The sequence below is a fragment of the Salvelinus namaycush genome, chromosome 32 (genome assembly GCF_016432855.1).
Source record: "Salvelinus namaycush isolate Seneca chromosome 32, SaNama_1.0, whole genome shotgun sequence".
NCBI lineage: Eukaryota > Metazoa > Chordata > Actinopteri > Salmoniformes > Salmonidae > Salvelinus > Salvelinus namaycush.
This window is the reverse complement of record NC_052338.1, coordinates 32054565-32072031: the sequence shown is the minus strand read 5'-3', so window position 1 is coordinate 32072031 and position 17467 is coordinate 32054565. Positions and strand designations below refer to the sequence as shown.

The window sequence follows — 17467 nt, the reverse complement described above, 5'->3', positions numbered from 1 at the left end:
AGATTTGTATTTGATCATGTATATGTTTTTGCTGTTTGTTCTTTGTTATAGTGCCAAAAAGATTGGAGAAGTGGTTTATCCACACATCTCTGTTTTGGATAGATAACTCTTCGTGTTGTTGTTTGTTTAGTGTTTTCCAATTTTCCCAGAAGTGGTTGGATTCTATGGATTCATTAATTACATTGAGCTGATTTCTGACGTGCTGTTCCTTCTTTTTCCGTAGTGTATTTCTGTATTGTTTTAGTGATTCACAACAGTGAAGGCTCAAGTTTTCTGGGTCTCTCTGTGTTTTTGGTTGGACAGGTTCCTCCATTTCTTTCTTAGGTTTTTGTGTTTTTGAATTGAATTGAATTGATTCATCAAACCATTTGTCATTGTTGTTCATTTTCTACGGTTGTCTTGTTGAAATGTTTCGATTTTATAGGGAAGCTGAGAGGTCAAATATACTGTTAAGGGATTGAATTTGTTGTAAGCTAATTGTTTTCTGTTAGGTTTCCACACTACTTTCCTTCCATCTATAGCGATCTCTTAATAGTATGCAGTTTGTTCTGCTTTGATGGTTGATTATTGCTCTTTCAATTCAATTCAAAGGGTTTTATTGACATGGGAAACATATGTTTATATTGCCAAAGCAAGTGAAATAGATAATAAACAAAAGTGAAATAAACAATTACAAATGAACAGTAAACATTACACTGACAAAAGTTTCAAAGGAATAGAGACATTTCAAATGTCAAATTATGGCTACGGTATGTACAGTGTTGTAACTATGTGCAAATTATTTAAAGTACAAAAGGGAAAATAAATATTTCTCTCTCTCTCCAGGTGATAAGGGGAGGAGGTCACTATGTATTTGCTGACCAGCCAGATGACTTCAATCAGAACATTCTTCACATCCTAGCCAGGCTGGACGGAGAGAAGGATGAGAGGAGGGAGAGAAGGATGAGAGGAGGGAGAGAAGGATGAGAGGAGGGAGAGGAGGGAGAGAAGGATGAGAGGAGGGAGAGGAGAAGTAGAGGAGGGAGAGGGAGAGAAGGATGAGAAGAGGAAGAGAAGGATGAGAAGAGGGAGAGAAGGATGAGAGGAGGGAGAGAAGGATGAGAGGAGGGAGAGAAGGATGAGAGGAGGGAGAGAAGGATGAGAGGAGGGAGAGAAGGAGGAGAGGAGGGAGAGAAGGAAGAGAGGAGGGAGATAAGGAGGAGAGGAGAGCAGGATGAGAGGAGGGAGAGAAGGATGAGAGGAGGGAGAGAAGGAGGGAGAGAAGGATGAGAGGAGGGAGAGAAGGATGAGAGGAGGGAGAGGAGGGAGATGAGGAGGGAGAGAAGGATGAGAGTAGAGGAGGGAGAGAAGGAGTAGAGGAGGGAGAGGAGGGAGAGAAGGAGTAGAGGGGGGAGAGAAGGATGAGAGGAGGGAGAGGAGGGAGAGAAGGATGAGAGGAGGGAGAGAAGGATGAGAGGAGGGAGGAGAGGGAGAAGGATGAGAGGAGGGAGGAGAGGGAGAAGGATGAGAGGAGGGAGAGGAGGGAGAGAAGGATGAGAGGAGGGAGAGGAGGGAGAGAAGGAGGAGAGGAGGAAGATAAGGATGAGAGGAGGGAGAGGAGGGAGAGAAGGAGGAGAGGAGGAAGAGAAGGAGGAGAGAAGGAGGAGAGGAGAAAGAGAAGGAGGAGAGGAGGGAGAAGAGGGTGCTAAAGACGAGTTGTGTGGATAAGAAGGAAGAGAGAGGAGGGAAATGAAGAAGAGGAGGAGGAGGGGAAGGAGGAGATTGTGTTGTGAGTAAAGAGGGATAGGAGATGGACAGAAGAGACAGAATGAGTAGAGGGAGAAGCAGAGAAGGGGGTGGGGAGAGAGGCAGAGAAGGAGGTAGGGAGAGAGGCAGAAGAAGGGAGGAGGGGAGAGAGGCAGAGAAGGAGGTAGGGAGAGAGGCAGAAGAAGGGAGGAGGGGAGAGAGGCAGAGAAGGAGGTAGGGAGAGAGGCAGAAGAAGGGAGGAGGGGAGAGAGACAGAGAAGGAGGTATGGAGAGAGGCAGAAGAAGGGAGGAGGGGAGAGAGGCAGAGAAGGAGGTAGGGAGAGAGGCAGAGAAGTGGGAGGGGAGAGAGGCAGAGAAGGAGGTGGGGAGAGGCAGAGAAGGAGGTGGGGAGAGGCAGAGAAGGGGGAGGGGAGAGAGGCAGAGAAGGAGGTGGGGAGAGGCAGAGAAGGGGGAGTGGAGAGAGGTAGAGAAGGAGGAGGGGAGAGAGGAGAGAGGCAGAGAAGGAGGAGGGGAGAGAGGTAGAGAAGGAGGTGGGGAGAGAGGAGAGAGGTAGAGAAGGAGGAAGGGAGAGAGGTAGAGAAGGAGGAGGGGAGAGAGGAGAGAGGTAGAGAAGGAGGAGGGGAGAGAGGAGAGAGGTAGAGAAGGAGGAGGGGAGAGAGGAGAGAGGTAGAGAAGGAGGAGGGGAGAGAGGAGAGAGGTAGAGAAGGAGGAGGGGAGAGAGGTAGAGAAGGAGGAGGGGAGAGAGGAGAGAGGTAGAGAATGAGGAGGGGAGAGAGGTAGAGAAGGAGGAGGGGAGAGAGGAGAGAGGCAGAGAAGGGGGAAGGGAGAGAGGAGAGAGGCAGAGAAGGGGGAGGGAAGATAGGCAGATGTAGGATGGTTAGATAATGATCTAGGGCTAACCACTGTTGTGGATATCATTTTTGTGAAGACATTTTTAAATGTATTTTCTGCAGTTCTTGTTTTATTTTCTTAAAGAAAGAATAATGAACATGGATTTAGTTTAGTTTTTTGACTAATGGACATAGTACCAAGTCTCAAAGCTGCTACCAGTAGGCTAACAGCTCATGTTCACGTTCACAGAGTACCGGCAAGCAAAGCTACAGGAATAAAGATTGTAAGACATTTACATGGTAACCAAAGGAGAAACTTGTTTTCTGTGGTGAACTGGTACAAAGTTGACTGGGATTTTTCTTTCTTACTTTCAGGGGTATAGTGCTGCCAGAGCTCAGAGGAGCTCCGTCACTTAAAACATTTTGGACCTGGTTGAAACTATTGACTTATTTTGAGCTGGTAAAACTATTTTTGTAAAATATATTCTGATAAATTCTAAATCAATTATATTTAATTACCACTAAAACTCCATGAAAAACGACAGAATGACAAAACAAATCAATATGTAGAGCAACCTAAGGGTAGGTCAATGGGGTAGGTCAATGGGGTAGGTCAATGGGGTAGGACAATGGGGTAGGACAATGGGGTAGGTCAATGGGGTAGGTCATTGGGGTAGGACAATGAGGTAGGTCAATGGGGTAGGTCAATGGGGTAGGTCAATGGGGTAGGTCAATGGGGTAGGTCAATGGGGTAGGACAATGGGGTAGGTCAATGGAGTAGGACAATGGGGTAGGTCAATGGGATAGGTCAATGGGGTAGGACAATGGGGTAGGTCAATGGGGTAGGTCAATGGGGTAGGTCATTGGGGTAGGTCAATGAGGTAGGTCAATGAGGTAGGACAATGGGGTAGGTCAATGAGGTAGGACAATGGGGTAGGTCAATGGGGTAGGTCAATGGGGTAGATCAATGAGGTAGGTCAATGGGGTAGTATAATGGGGTAGGTCAATGGGGTAGGACAATGGGGTAGGTAAATGGGGTAGGTAAATGGGGTAGGTCAATGAGGTAGGTCAATGGGGTAGGTCAACGAGGTAGGTCAACGGGGTAGGTCAACGGAGTAGATCAACGGGGTAGGACAATGGGGTAAGTCAATGGGGTAGGTCAATGGGGTAGGTCAATGGGGTAGGTTAATGAGGTAGGACAATGGGGTAGGTAAATGGGGTAGGTCAATGAGGTAGGTCAATGGGGTAGGTCAACGAGGTAGGTCAACGGGGTAGGTCAACGGGGTAGATCAACGGGGTAGGACAATGGGGTAAGTCAATGGGGTAGGTCAATGAGGTAGGACAATGGGGTAGGTCAATGGGGTAGGTCAATGGGGTAGGTCAATGAGGTAGGACAATGGGGTAGGTCAATGGGGTAGGTCAATGGGGTAGGTCAATGAGGTAGGACAATGGGGTTTTTCTTTGTCTTCTCTCTGGTGGTGATGAGAATGATGAAGAACTATAGGTTACATGATGAAGAACCATAGGTTACACGTGTGCACTGCGGAGACCCATCGGAGGCTTGACCACTTTAGCCAATCAGAAAGTTGAACAAAATAATCAAAACTCTATGTGTGTGTCTGCCTTGATGTTCATAAAACTCCACGGACCCCCCCCCCCCCCCCCCCCCCCCCTCAGTGGAATCCAGAACGACATGTGGCCATTTGGTTACGGCGACACCATTCTGCCGAGGACACCCAAACCAGAACGGCCACCGCAGAGCCCAAGGAGCCTGGCCCTCTCTGCAAGTTGCTGTCTGCCTGCTTGGGACATTTAGCCTACAATGGCTATTGGTTGAGACACTGTTCTAGCTTGGTATGTCAGGGTGGCCAATTGGAAGGTAATAATGCCTTTAAGTTATAGTTTATAGTTTATTGAGATGCATTAATACAACCACAAGCAAAGGCTGTTTTTCCTGCAGTAGTAATGATTTATGCTCACTTGTTGGTCAATTGATTTGATAGCGTGTTTAATCTATGCAAATAAATTCTATGAATTGATAGTTCCCCTCTCTTTTATTCTGTAATAGGGTACATTGTAGGGGTACATTGTAGGGGTACATTGTAGGGGTACATTGTAGGGGTACATTGTAGGGGTACATTGTAGCCATGTTGTAACCGTCGTTCTCCTCCTCGTCAGAGGAGGAGCAAGGATCGGACCAATATGCAGCGAGGTATGAAGACATAATGATTTATTTAAAGAAAGACGAACACGAAGCACACTTGATAAATGACAAAACAACAAAATAACGTAAACAGACCTGAACTTGAGAACATATAACAATGAACGCACGAACAGGAAAGAACGAAACGAAACGAAACGAAACAGTACCGTGTGGTGCAACAAACACAGACACAGCAACAATCACCCACAAACAAACAGTGTGAACAGCCTACCTTAATATGGTTCTCAATCAGAGGAAACGTAAAACACCTGCCCCTGATTGAGAACCATATCAGGCTAATTGAAAAGAACCCAACATAGAAACACATAACATAGAATGCCCACCCAGCTCACGTCCTGACCAACTAAACAAAGACAAAATAAAGGAAATAAGGTCAGGAACGTGACACATGTGTTCAAAGCTAATCAAATCAAAGTTGATTTATGATACAATGTGTAAGCGACACAAATACAATGAAATGCCTACTCGCAATAAAGCTCTCTTCGCACACAGTGCAATGATATTAAGCTATATGTATGTGTATTTACATTAGGCTATAGCCTACAAATAGCTATACCACGTAGTGGTCAGCCTATTAGGATATACTGCAAATTATAGTTGTTTATTCCTGAACTGGCCGAATGGTTCAACTTCTTTAACATCATTGCGTGATCCTGGCGTTGTCCTTTCAGCACCACGAAGGGCTCTCCAATCGCTTAAAAGTATTTTTTTATTACAAATAGAAGATTATCGCTTCTCACCATGGTGCTGGTTAAGTAAAGTTAGATCAAAGCTGAATCAATGTCTTGCAAGATCACATAATGATGAATTATTATTTTACATAACATAGAACTATAACACCATAGCGTGGGAGGCCTATAACATAGAACTATAACACCATAGCATGGTAGGCCTATAACATAGAACTATAACACCATAGTGTGGTAGGCCTATAACATAGAACTATAACACCATAGCATGGTAGACCTATAACATAGAACTATAACACCATAGCGTGGGAGGCCTATAACATAGAACTATAACACCATAGCATGGTAGGCCTATAACATAGAACTATAACACCATAGCGTGGTAGGCCTATAACATAGAACTATAACATCACTGTTCCACCAAAAACACCACCGCATTTCTAATGACATTTTAGGATAATTAGCTGAAGCTGAACAGTCAAAAAGGAAATCTCATGCGCCAAAACCACAACAGAGCGCACCCCTCAGGCAGGAAGTATTCTCTGATTGAAACAAAATGCAAGAAAGGCTAATAGTCTGACACCATCTGCTCTGATTCACTCACAAAACAGGGATTCAAAAATATATAAATGCCTATTCCCATGAAACTGATTGATATCAATCAAATGATTGTCATGGAGATGCGGTTTGGCTGTTTCACTGGTGAAACGTAAAGAATTATCATTCGCGATTGACATTGATAATGGCCTATTTTGAAATTGGGTAACCTATGATTAACTTGGTGTTTAACCAGGTTAACATACCCCACCAACATTAGACAACTAGACAGAAAGCCCTTAAATTGCTGAAATAAGTCCATAAAATCAATGATGAGAGAATTGTCAGATTAACTGATTCCTGACACGGACAGGAAGTATCAGGAAGATCAGAGTGACTTGAACCAAGAGGTTGTGAGTTCAAATCCCAGGTTAGGACATGTGGAATAACAATTACTGTATAAAAGAACATGCAGAATGTAATTGACAAACTAGAGTTTGTCAAATATGTAAGTTGAAAACACTTTGTTAAAAGCCCTGTGTGTGTGTGTGTGTTTGAGTATTTCAAACCTTGCCAACAGACAGAGAGCTATGCATGGATCAGCGGTACACCAATCAGGGCCTTGATTGCAACAGAAACGTGATGTGTAATGAAATTTTTTTTGGACACATAAATGTTCTTGCAACGTTCCCATGAAACGTGACTAGAACAATAATATCTTATGTTCTGAGAACAGGGCAACCGTGTTCTGTGTATGTTTGGTGAGACGTTGACGGAATATTCTCCTAACTCACAGGAAACGGGACATATGAATGTTCTTGCTAAGTTCTATTTTAGGGAATGGTATCTTGGAAACATTCCTTGTACATCACAGGAACATTCCTGTGACAATGTTAACTAATGACCTAATGAGACTCTTAAGGGAACAGCCTAAAAAATTGCAGCCCAAATATATGCTTCACAGAGTTCAAGTAAGAGACACATCTCAACATCAACTGTTCAGAGGAGACTGTGTGAATCAGGCCTTTATGGTCAAATTGCTGCAAAGAAACCACTACTAAAGGACACCAATAAGAAGAAGATTTTTGGTTCCAACCGCCGTGTCTGTGTGAGACGCAGAGTAGGTGAACAGATGATCTCCGAATGTGTGGTTCCCACCGTGAAGCATGGAGGAGGAGGTGTGATGGTGTGGGGGTGCTATGCTGGTGACACTGTCTGTGATTTATTTAGAATTCAAGGCACACTTAACCAGCATAGCTACCACAGCATTCTGCAGTGATATGCCATCCCATCTGGTTTGCGCTTAGTGGGAATATCATTTGTTTTTTAACAGGACAATGACCCAACACACCTCCAGGCGGTGTAAGGGCTATTTGACCAAGAAGGAGAGTGATGGAGTGCTACATCAGATGACTTGGTACCACAATCACCTGACCTCAACCCAAATGAGATGGTTTGGGATGAGTTGGACTGCAGAGTCAAGGAAAAGCAGCCAACAAGTGCTCAGCATATGTGGGAACTCCTTCAAGACTGTTGGAAAAGCATTCCAGGTGAAGCTGGTAGAGAGAATGCCAAGAGTTTGCAAAGCTGTCATCAAGGCAAAGGGTGGTTAAAAATCTCAAATCTGTTTCCTTTCAAATGGTATCAAGAATATGCATATCCTTGCTTCAATGCCTGAGCTACAGGCAGTTAGATTTGGGTATGTCATTTTAGGATTGAATTGGACCCTTTTTAGCTCAGGACCTGAAGCAAGGATATGCATATTCTTGATACCATTTGAAAGGAAACACTTTGAAGTTTGTGGAAATGTGAAATGAACGTAGGAGAATATAACAGATTAGATCTGGTACAAGAAAATACAAACAAAAAACAGCCCAAATGTGCCTAATCGGTTTATTAATAAGGATCGGCATTCCGTCAACGGGACAGTTGGAAATCATGCAGCACGTTATATCAAGATTGCAGATTTTAGAGTAACAACAAATGTCGGCACATAGAAATGTCTTATATCGGCTGAAAGCTTAAATTCTTGTTAATATAACTGCACTGTCCAATTTACAGTAGCTATCACTGCTTTAGCACACTCCTCCAACCCGGATGTCCTAGCCTTGTATGAATCCTGGCTTAGGAAGGCCACCAACAATTCTGAAATCTCCATCCCCAACTACAACATTTTCCGTCAAGATAGAACTGCCAAAGGGGGCGGAGTTGCAATCTACTGCAGAGATAGCCTGCAGAGTTCTGTCATATTATCCAGGTCTGTGCCCAAACAGTTCGAGCTTCTACTTTTAAAAATCCACCTTTCCAGAAATAAGTCTCTCACTGTTGCCGCTTGTTATAGACCCCCCTTAGCCCCCAGCTGTGCCCTGGACACCATATGTGAATTTATTGACCCCCATCTATCTTCAGAGTTTGTACTGTTAGGTGACCTAAACTGGGATATGCTTAACACCCCGGTCATCCTACAATCTAAGCTAGATGCCCTCAATCTCACACAAATTATCAAGGAACCTACCAGGTACAACTCTAAATCTGTAAACATGGGCACCCTCATAGATATCATCCTGACCAACTTGCCCTCCAAATACACCTCTGCTGTCTTCAGAGCTGGGGCGCTGGGAGGGTGCAGTGCGTCCTATGCTCAGCGATCACTGCCTCATTGCCTGCGTCCGTAATGGGTCCGCAGTCAAACGACCACCCCTCATCACTGTCAAACGCTCCCTAAAATACTTCAGTGAGCAGGCATTTCTAATCAACGTGGCCCGGGTATCCTGGAAGGATATTGACCTCATCCCGTCAGTAAAGGATGCCTGGTTGTTCTTTAAAAGTGCTTTCCTCACCATCTTAAATAAGTATGCCCCATTCAAAAAATGTAGAACTAAGAACAGATATAGCCCCTGGTTCACTCCTGCCCTTGACTAGCACAAGAACATCCTGTGGCGTGCTTAGCATCAAATAGCCCCCGCGATATGCAACTTTTCAGGGGAGTCAGGAACCAATATACACGGTCAGTTAGGAAAGCTAAGGCTGGCTTTTTCAAACAGAAATTTACATCCTGTAGCACTAATTCCCAAAAGTTTTGGGACAAAGTAAAGTCCATGGAGAATAAGAGCACCTCCTCCCAGCTGCCCACTGCACTGAGGCTAGGAAACTCTGTCACCACCAATAAATCTACGATAAACGAGAATTTCAATAAGCATTTTTATACGGGCTTGCTTTCCACCTATAGGGGTAGCCATGCTTTCCACCTGGCTACCCCTATCCCGGCCAACAGCTTTGCACCCCCTGCAGCAACCTGCCCAAGCCACCCCCCGCTTCTCCTTCACCCAAATCCAGATAGCTGATGTTCTGAAAGAGCTGTAAAATCTGGGCCCCTATAAATCAGCTGGGATAGACAATCTGGGCCCTCTCTTTCTAAAACTATCTGCCGCAATTGTTGCAACCCCTATCTGGTTAAATAAAGGTTAAATAAAAAATGTAAAAATATTACTAGCCTGTTCAACCTCTCTTTCGTATCGTCTGAGATTCCCAAAGATTGGAAAGCTGCCACGATCATCCCCCTCTTCAAAAGGGGGAGACACTCTAGACCCAAACTGCTACAGACCTATATCTATCCTACCCTTCCTTTCTAAGGTCTTCGAAAGCCAAGTTAACAAACAGATTACCGACCATTTCGAATCCCACCGTACCTTCTCCGCTATGCAATCTGGTTTCAGAGCTGGTCATGGGTGCACCTCAGCCACGCTCAAGTTCCTAAACGATATCATAACCGCCATCGATAAGAGACATTACTGTGCAGCGCTATTCATTGAACCTGGCCAAGGCTTTCGACTCTGTCAATCACCACATTCTTATCGGCAGACTCAACAGCCTTGGTATCTCAAATGATTTCCTCGCCTGGTTCACCAACTACTTCTCTGATAGTTCAGTGTGTTAAATCGGAGGGCTTGTTGTCCGGACCTCTGGCAGTCTAAATGGGGGTGCCACAGGGTTCAATTCTCGGGTCGACTCTTTTCTCTGTATATATCAATGATGTCGCTCTTGCTGCTGGTGATTCTCTGATCCATCTCTACGCAGACGACACCATTCTGTATTAGAGGTCGACCGATTAATCGGAATGGCTGATTAATTCGGGCCGATTTCAAGTTTTCATAACAATCGGAATCGGTATTTTTGGACACCGATTTGACTTTTTTTTTTTTTTTACACCTTTATTTAACTAGGCAAGTCAGTTAAGAACACATTCTTATTTTCAATGACGGCCTAGGAACGGTGGGTTAACTGACTTGTTCAGGGGCAGAACGACAGATTTTTACCTTGTCGGCTCGGGGATTCAATCTTGCAACCTTACGGTTAACTAGTCCAACGCTCTAATCACCTGCCTTACATTGCACTCCACGAGGAGCCTGCCTGTGACGCGAATGCAGTAAGAAGCCAAGGTAAGTTGCTAGCTAGCATTACACTTATCTTATAAAAAACAATCAATCAATCAATCATAATCACTAGTTAACTACACATGGTTGATGATATTACTAGTTTATCTAGCGTGTCCTGCGTTGCATATAATGGATGCGGTGCGCATTCGCAAAAAAGGACTGTCGTTGCTCCAACATGTACCTAACCATAAACATCAATGCCTTTCTTAAAATCAATACACATGTATATATTTTTAAACCTGCATATTTAGTTAATATTGCCTGCTAACATGCATTTCTTTTAACTAGGGAAATTGTGTCACTTCTCTTGCAACAGAGTCAGGGTATATGCAGCAGTTTGGGCCGCCTGGCTCGTTGCGAACTGTGTGAAGACTATTTCTTCTTAACAAAGACAGCCAACTTTGCCAAACGGGGGATGATTTAACAAAAGCGCATTTGCGAAAAAAGCACAATCGTTGCACAACTGTACCTAACTATAAACATCAATGCCTTTCTTAAAATCAATACACAGAAGTATATATTTTTAAACCTGCATATTTAGCTAAAAGAAATCCAGGTTAGCAGGCAATATTAACCAGGTGAAATTGTGTCACTTCTCTTGCGTTCATTGCACGCAGAGTCAGGGTATATGCAACAGTTTGGGCCGCCTGGCTCGTTGCGAACTAATTTGCCAGAATTTTACGTAATTATAACATAACATTGAAGGTTGTGCAATATAACAGGAATATTTAGACTTATGGATAAATTGTAATTATTTCGCCACTATGGCCTATTTATTGCCTTACCTCCCTAATCTTACTACATTTGCACACACTGTACATAGATTTTTCTATTGTGTTATTGACTGTATGTTTGTTTATGTGTAACTCTGTGTTGTTGTTTTTGTCGCACGACTTTGCTTTATCCTGGCCAGGTCGCAGTTGTAAATGAGAACTTGTTCTCAACTGGCCTACCTGGTTAAATAGAGGTGGATTTGTTTTTATTTTTTTAATTCACGGTAAGGTGCATGTGACAAATAACATTTAATTCGATTTTTAATGCAGGGCTGGGCCCTCAGGTAGATTTAGGTCTATTAGTGTGTGTGTGTCTTTGTATCACTTTAAAATGAACGTCCATTTACTGGAAGACACCAGGCAGAAAGTGAGCTGCCAGTACTCTTTGTGGTGTGTGTGTGTGTGTGTGTGTGTGTGTGTGTGTGTGTGTGTGTGTGTGTGTGTGTGTGTGTGTGTGTGTGTGTGTGTGTGTGTGTGTGTGGTAATTCTAGGGTTCAGTTTACTGTAATTCTCCCTGTTTGCTTGAGTTGTACTTGTTACAGTATGAGTTGTTGTTCTTTCCTGAGGGGCTTTCTCTCTCTCTGACTCATTGTTGTTCCTTCTCTCTCTCTCTGACTCATTGTTGTTCCTTCTCTCTCTCTCTGACTCATTGTTGTTCCTTCTCTCTCTGTCTCTGACTCATTGTTGTTCCTTCTCTCTCTCTCTGACTCATTGTTGTTCCTTCTCTCTCTCTCTGACTCATTGTTGTTCCTTCTCTCTCTCTGTCTCTGACTCATTGTTGTTCCTTCTCTCTCTCTCTGACTCATTGTTGTTCCTTCCTGAGGGGGTTTCTCTCTCTCTCTCTGACTCTTTCTGTTGTTCCTTCCTGAGGGGGTTTCTCTCTCTCTCTCTGACTCTTTCTGTTGTTCCTTCCTGAGAGGGTTTCTCTCTCTCTCTCTGACTCATTGTTGTTCCTTCCTGAGGGGGTTTCTCTCCCTCTGTCTCTGACTCATTGTTGTTCCTTCCTGAGGGGGTTTCTCTCTCTCTCTCTGACTCATTGTTGTTCCTTCCTGAGGGGGTTTCTCTCTCTCTCTCTGACTCTTTGTTGTTCCTTCCTGAGGGGGTTTCTCTCTCTCTCTCTGACTCTTTGTTGTTCCTTCCTGAGGGGCTTTCTCTCTCTCTCTCTGACTCTTTGTTGTTCCTTCCTGAGGGGGTTTCTCTCTCTCTCTCTGACTCTTTGTTGTTCCTTCCTGAGGGGGTTTATCTCTCTCTCTCTGACTCTTTGTTGTTCCTTCCTGAGGGGGTTTCTCTCTCTCTCTCTGACTCTTTGTTGTTCCTTACTGAGGGGTTTCTCTCTCTCTCTCTGACTCTTTCTGTTGTTCCTTCCTGAGAGGGTTTCTCTCTCTCTCTCTGACTCATTGTTGTTCCTTCCTGAGGGGGTTTCTCTCCCTCTGTCTCTGACTCATTGTTGTTCCTTCCTGAGGGGGTTTCTCTCTCTCTCTCTGACTCTTTGTTGTTCCTTCCTGAGGGGGTTTCTCTCTCTCTCTCTGACTCTTTGTTGTTCCTTCCTGAGGGGGTTTATCTCTCTCTCTCTGACTCTTTGTTGTTCCTTCCTGAGGGGGTTTCTCTCTCTGTCTCTGACTCTTTGTTGTTCCTTCCTGAGGGGATTTCTCTCTATCTCTCTCTGACTCTTTGTTGTTCCTTACTGAGGGGTTTCTCTCTCTCTCTCTGACTCATTGTTGTTCCTTCCTGGGGGGGTTTCTCTCTCTGTCTCTGACTCTTTGTTGTTCCTTTCTGATGGGGTTTCTCTCTCTCTCTGACTCTTTGTTGTTCCTTCCTGGGGGGGTTTCTCTCTCTGTCTCTGACTCTTTGTTGTTCCTTCCTGAGGGGATTTCTCTCTATCTCTGACTCATTGTTGTTCCTTCCTGAGGGGGTTTCTCTCTCTCTGTCTATGACTCTTTGTTGTTCCTTCCTGAGGGGATTTCTCTCTATCTCTGACTCATTGTTGTTCCTTCCTGAGGGGGTTTCTCTCTCTCTGTCTCTGACTCTTTGTTGTTCCTTCCTGAGGGGGTTTCTCTCTATCTCTGACTCATTGTTGTTCCTTCCTGAGGGGGTTTCTCTCTCTCTGTCTCTGACTCTTTGTTGTTCCTTCCTGAGGGGGTTTCTCTCTCTCTGTCTCTGACTCTTTGTTGTTCCTTCCTGAGGGGGTTTCTCTCTATCTCTGACTCATTGTTGTTCCTTCCTGAGGGGGTTTCTCTCTCTCTCTCAGACTCTTTCTGTTGTTCCTTCCTGAGGGGGTTTCTCTCTCTATCTCTGACTCATTGTTGTTCCTTCCTGAGGGGGTTTCTCTCTCTATCTCTGACTCATTGTTGTTCCTTCCTGAGGGGGTTTCTCTCTATCTCTGACTCATTGTTGTTCCTTCCTGAGGGGGTTTCTCTCTCTATCTCTGACTCATTGTTGTTCCTTCCTGAGGGGGTTTCTCTCTATCTCTGACTCATTGTTGTTCCTTCCTGAGGGGGTTTCTCTCTCTCTCTCTCTGACTCTTTGTTGTTCCTTCCTGAGGGGGTTTCTCTCTCTCTCTCTCTCTCTCTCTCTGACTCATTGTTGTTCCTTCCTGAGGGGGTTTCTCTCTCTCTCTCCTAGACTCTTTCTGTTGTTCCTTCCTGAGGGGGTTTCTCTCTCTATCTCTGACTCATTGTTGTTCCTTCCTGAGGGGGTTTCTCTCTCTCTGTCTCTGACTCATTGTTGTTCCTTCCTGAGGGTGTTTCTCTCTATCTCTGACTCATTGTTGTTCCTTCCTGAAGGGGTTTCTCTCTCTCTCTCTCTGACTCTTTGTTGTTCCTTCCTGAGGGGGTTTCTCTCTCTCTCTCTCTCTGACTCATTGTTGTTCCTTCCTGAGGGGCTTTCTCTCTCTCTGTCTCTGACTCATTGTTGTTCCTTCTCTGTCTCTCTGACTCTTTGTTGTTCCTTCCTGAGGGGGTTTCTCTCTCTCGCTGACTCTTTCTGTTGTTCCTTCCTGAGGGGCTTTCTTTCTCTCTCTCTCTCTGACTCATTGTTGTTCCTTCCTGAGGGGGTTTCTCTCTCTCTCTCTCTGACTCTTTCTGTTGTTCCTTCCTGAGGGGGTTTCTCTCTCTCTCTCTGACTTTGTTGTTCCTTCCTGAGGGGCTTTCTCTCTCTCTCTCAGACTATTTCTGTTGTTCCTTCCTGAGGGGGTTTCTCTCTGTCTCTGACTCATTGTTGTTCCTTCCTGAGGGGGTTTCTCTCTGTCTCTGACTCATTGTTGTTCCTTCCTGAGGGGGTTTCTCTCTCTGTCTCTGACTCTTTCTGTTGGTCCTGCATGAGGGTTTTCATCCTGGAGTAGATCAAGTCCCTGTCGATCAATATCATCCATTCAACTGGGTGAAGATACACAAACACTCTCTCTCTCTCAAACACCACACACACTCACAAATACCACACACACACTCACACACACGCAAATACGCACGCACGCACGCACGCACGCACGCACGCACGCACACACACACACACACACACACACACACACACACTCCAGACAGTGGTAAGATAAAGAGTGAAAAAGAAAGATGCATAGGGAGGAGAGAGAAAGGGAATGAAAAAGACAGTGACAGGGACTAGCCATTATAAATCATATCTACTGTTGGCAGCGGCCGTGTATCCTAGCAACCAGTCACACCCTATCCAGAAGTCTGGACACAGTAATCACTACCCATACTGCACTGCACCACATCCCAACGGTCCTAACCGACCATGTACCACATCCCAACAGCCCTAACCGACCCTGTACCATGCCCTGTACCAGACATGTATATTACATCAACTTAACACTGGGACAAGACATGTATATTACATCAACTTAACACTGGGCCAAGACATGTATATCACATCAACTTAACACTGGGACAGACATGTATATCACATCAACTTAACACTGGGACAAGACATGTATATCACATCAACTTAACACTGGGACAAGACATGTATATCACATCAACTTAACACTGGGACAAGACATGTATATCACATCAACTTAACACTGGGACAAGACATGTATATCACATCAACTTAACACTGGGACAGACATGTATATCACATCAACTTAACACTGGGACAGGACATGTATATCACATCAACTTAACACTGGGACAAGACATGTATATTACATCAACTTAACACTGGGACAAGACATGTATATCACATCAACTTAACACTGGGACAGACATGTATATCACATCAACTTAACACTGGGACAAGACATGTATATCACATCAACTTAACACTGGGACAAGACATGTATATTACATCAACTTAACACTGGGACAAGACATGTATATTACATCAACTTAACACTGGGACAGACATGTATATCACATGAACTTAACCTGTTTGGCGTGCAAGCCCGACGTCGGTACACTTATGACAACAGCCAGCTCAAAGTGCAGGGCGCGAAATTCAAAATATATATTTTTTAAATATTTAACTTTCACACATTAACAAGTTCAAGACACTAGATGAAAGGTACACATCTTGTGAATCAAGCCAACATGTCCGATTTTTAAAATGTTTTACAGGGAAGACACAATATGTAAATCTATTAGCTAACCACGTTAGCAAAAGACACCACTATTTTTACTCCATCAGTTTTTTACTCCATCAGTAGCTATCACAAATTCGACCAAATAAAGATATAAATAGCCACTAACCAAGAAACAACTTCATCAGATGACAGTCTGATAACATATTTATTGTATAGCATATGTTTTGTTAGAAAAATGTGCATATTTCAGGTATAAATCATAGTTTACATTGCAGCTACAGTCAGAAATTGCACCGAAAGCAGACAGAAAAATTACAGACACCAACGCCAAATAACTAAATACTCATCGTAAAACATTTCTGAAAAATACATAGTGTACAGCAATTGAAAGACAGGCATCTTGTGATTCCAGACAATATTTCCGATTTATCAAGTGTTTTACAGCGAAAACACAATATAGCGTTATATTAGCTTAGCACAATAGCAAACATCACACCAGCATTGATTCAAGGCAAAAATAGCTATAACGTATAAACCACCAAAATATATTAATTTTTTCACTAACCTTCTCAGAATTCTTCAGATGACAGTCCTGTAACATCATATTACACAATGCATATAGAGTTTGTTCGAAAATTTGCATATTTAGCGGCACAAATCGTGCTTATACATTGAGAATAGTGTCCATAACGTCAAGCAATCTGTCCGGCGCCATCTTGTAAAGGCACCTATTCTTATCGAAAACGATTCATAAACTTGACTAAAAAAATACAGGTTGGACAGCAATTGAAAGACAAATTAGTTCTTAATGCAATCGCTGAATTACATTTTTAAAATTAACCTTACTGCGCAATACAGGCTGCGATAACGCAAGGCTACACTGCAGGAAATGGCGTCTTATGCATTTGACATTTTTCAACAGAACAATGAATTATCAGCATAAATAGTTCTTACTTTTCGATGAACTCCCATCAGAATCTTGGGAAAGGTGTCCTTTGTCCAAAAGAATCGTTGCTAGGTTGGAGAACGTCGTCTTCAACGTTGCAATTAGCAGTAAACAATAGCCATGTGGGCCAGAGATACCCAACTTCCTACAACGTCACGAAAATAAATACCCGAAAATCGCAATATACTGACATAAACTGATATAATTCGGTTTAAAATAACAACATTACGATGTCTTCAACACCTATATCGAATAAAAACAGAGCCGGATATATCTAGGATCTAAAACGGGAGCTTCTAAAATGACATGCCAAGACCCTCCCTGCGTCAGAGCGAAGAGTGGAAAGATGGGACACCGGTTCCAAGCAATTTATAACCTTTGGGACCTACGTAGAAACTCCATTTCAACTCTCCCTATTCGCTGACACCCAGTGGAAGGCGTATGCAGTGCATCTCAACCAATAGAGGACAGGCAAATTAATACACAGGTCTCAGAACAGCCAGCAAAATTCTGCATTCTGACATACACATAGGAAAATTGCTCTAAGTCGAGTTCTGTTTCACCCACAGATATAATTCAAACGGTTTTAGAAACTAGAGAGTGTTTTCTATCCAATAGTAATAATAATATGCATATTGTACGAGCAAGAATTGAGTACGAGGCCTTTTTGAAATGGGCACCTTTTATCTGGCTACTCAATACTGCCCCTTGAGCCCAAAGAGGTTAACACTGGGACAAGACATGTATAT

At 43.7% G+C, this 17467-nt stretch overlaps 1 protein-coding gene and 1 long non-coding RNA gene across 3 annotated transcripts in view; both read left to right on the top strand.

Annotated features, from left to right (window-relative positions):
- LOC120026945 (1-acylglycerol-3-phosphate O-acyltransferase ABHD5-like) overlaps window positions 1-993 on the top strand; it is a 25026-nt gene extending 24033 nt beyond the window's left edge. For both annotated transcript variants that reach the window (XM_038971726.1, XM_038971727.1), the window contains exon 7: window positions 826-993. In XM_038971726.1, coding sequence (XP_038827654.1) covers window positions 826-966 — 141 coding nt within the window. In that variant the 3' untranslated portion in view covers window positions 967-993. The remainder of the gene's footprint in view (window positions 1-825) is intronic.
- A 1519-nt stretch (window positions 994-2512) lies between these two features.
- Window positions 2513-4617, top strand: LOC120027285. Its single transcript, XR_005473277.1, has 2 exons — window positions 2513-3036; window positions 4254-4617. It is a non-coding gene; the product is annotated as an uncharacterized LOC120027285 (long non-coding RNA).
- Window positions 4618-17467: the final 12850 nt, after the last annotated feature.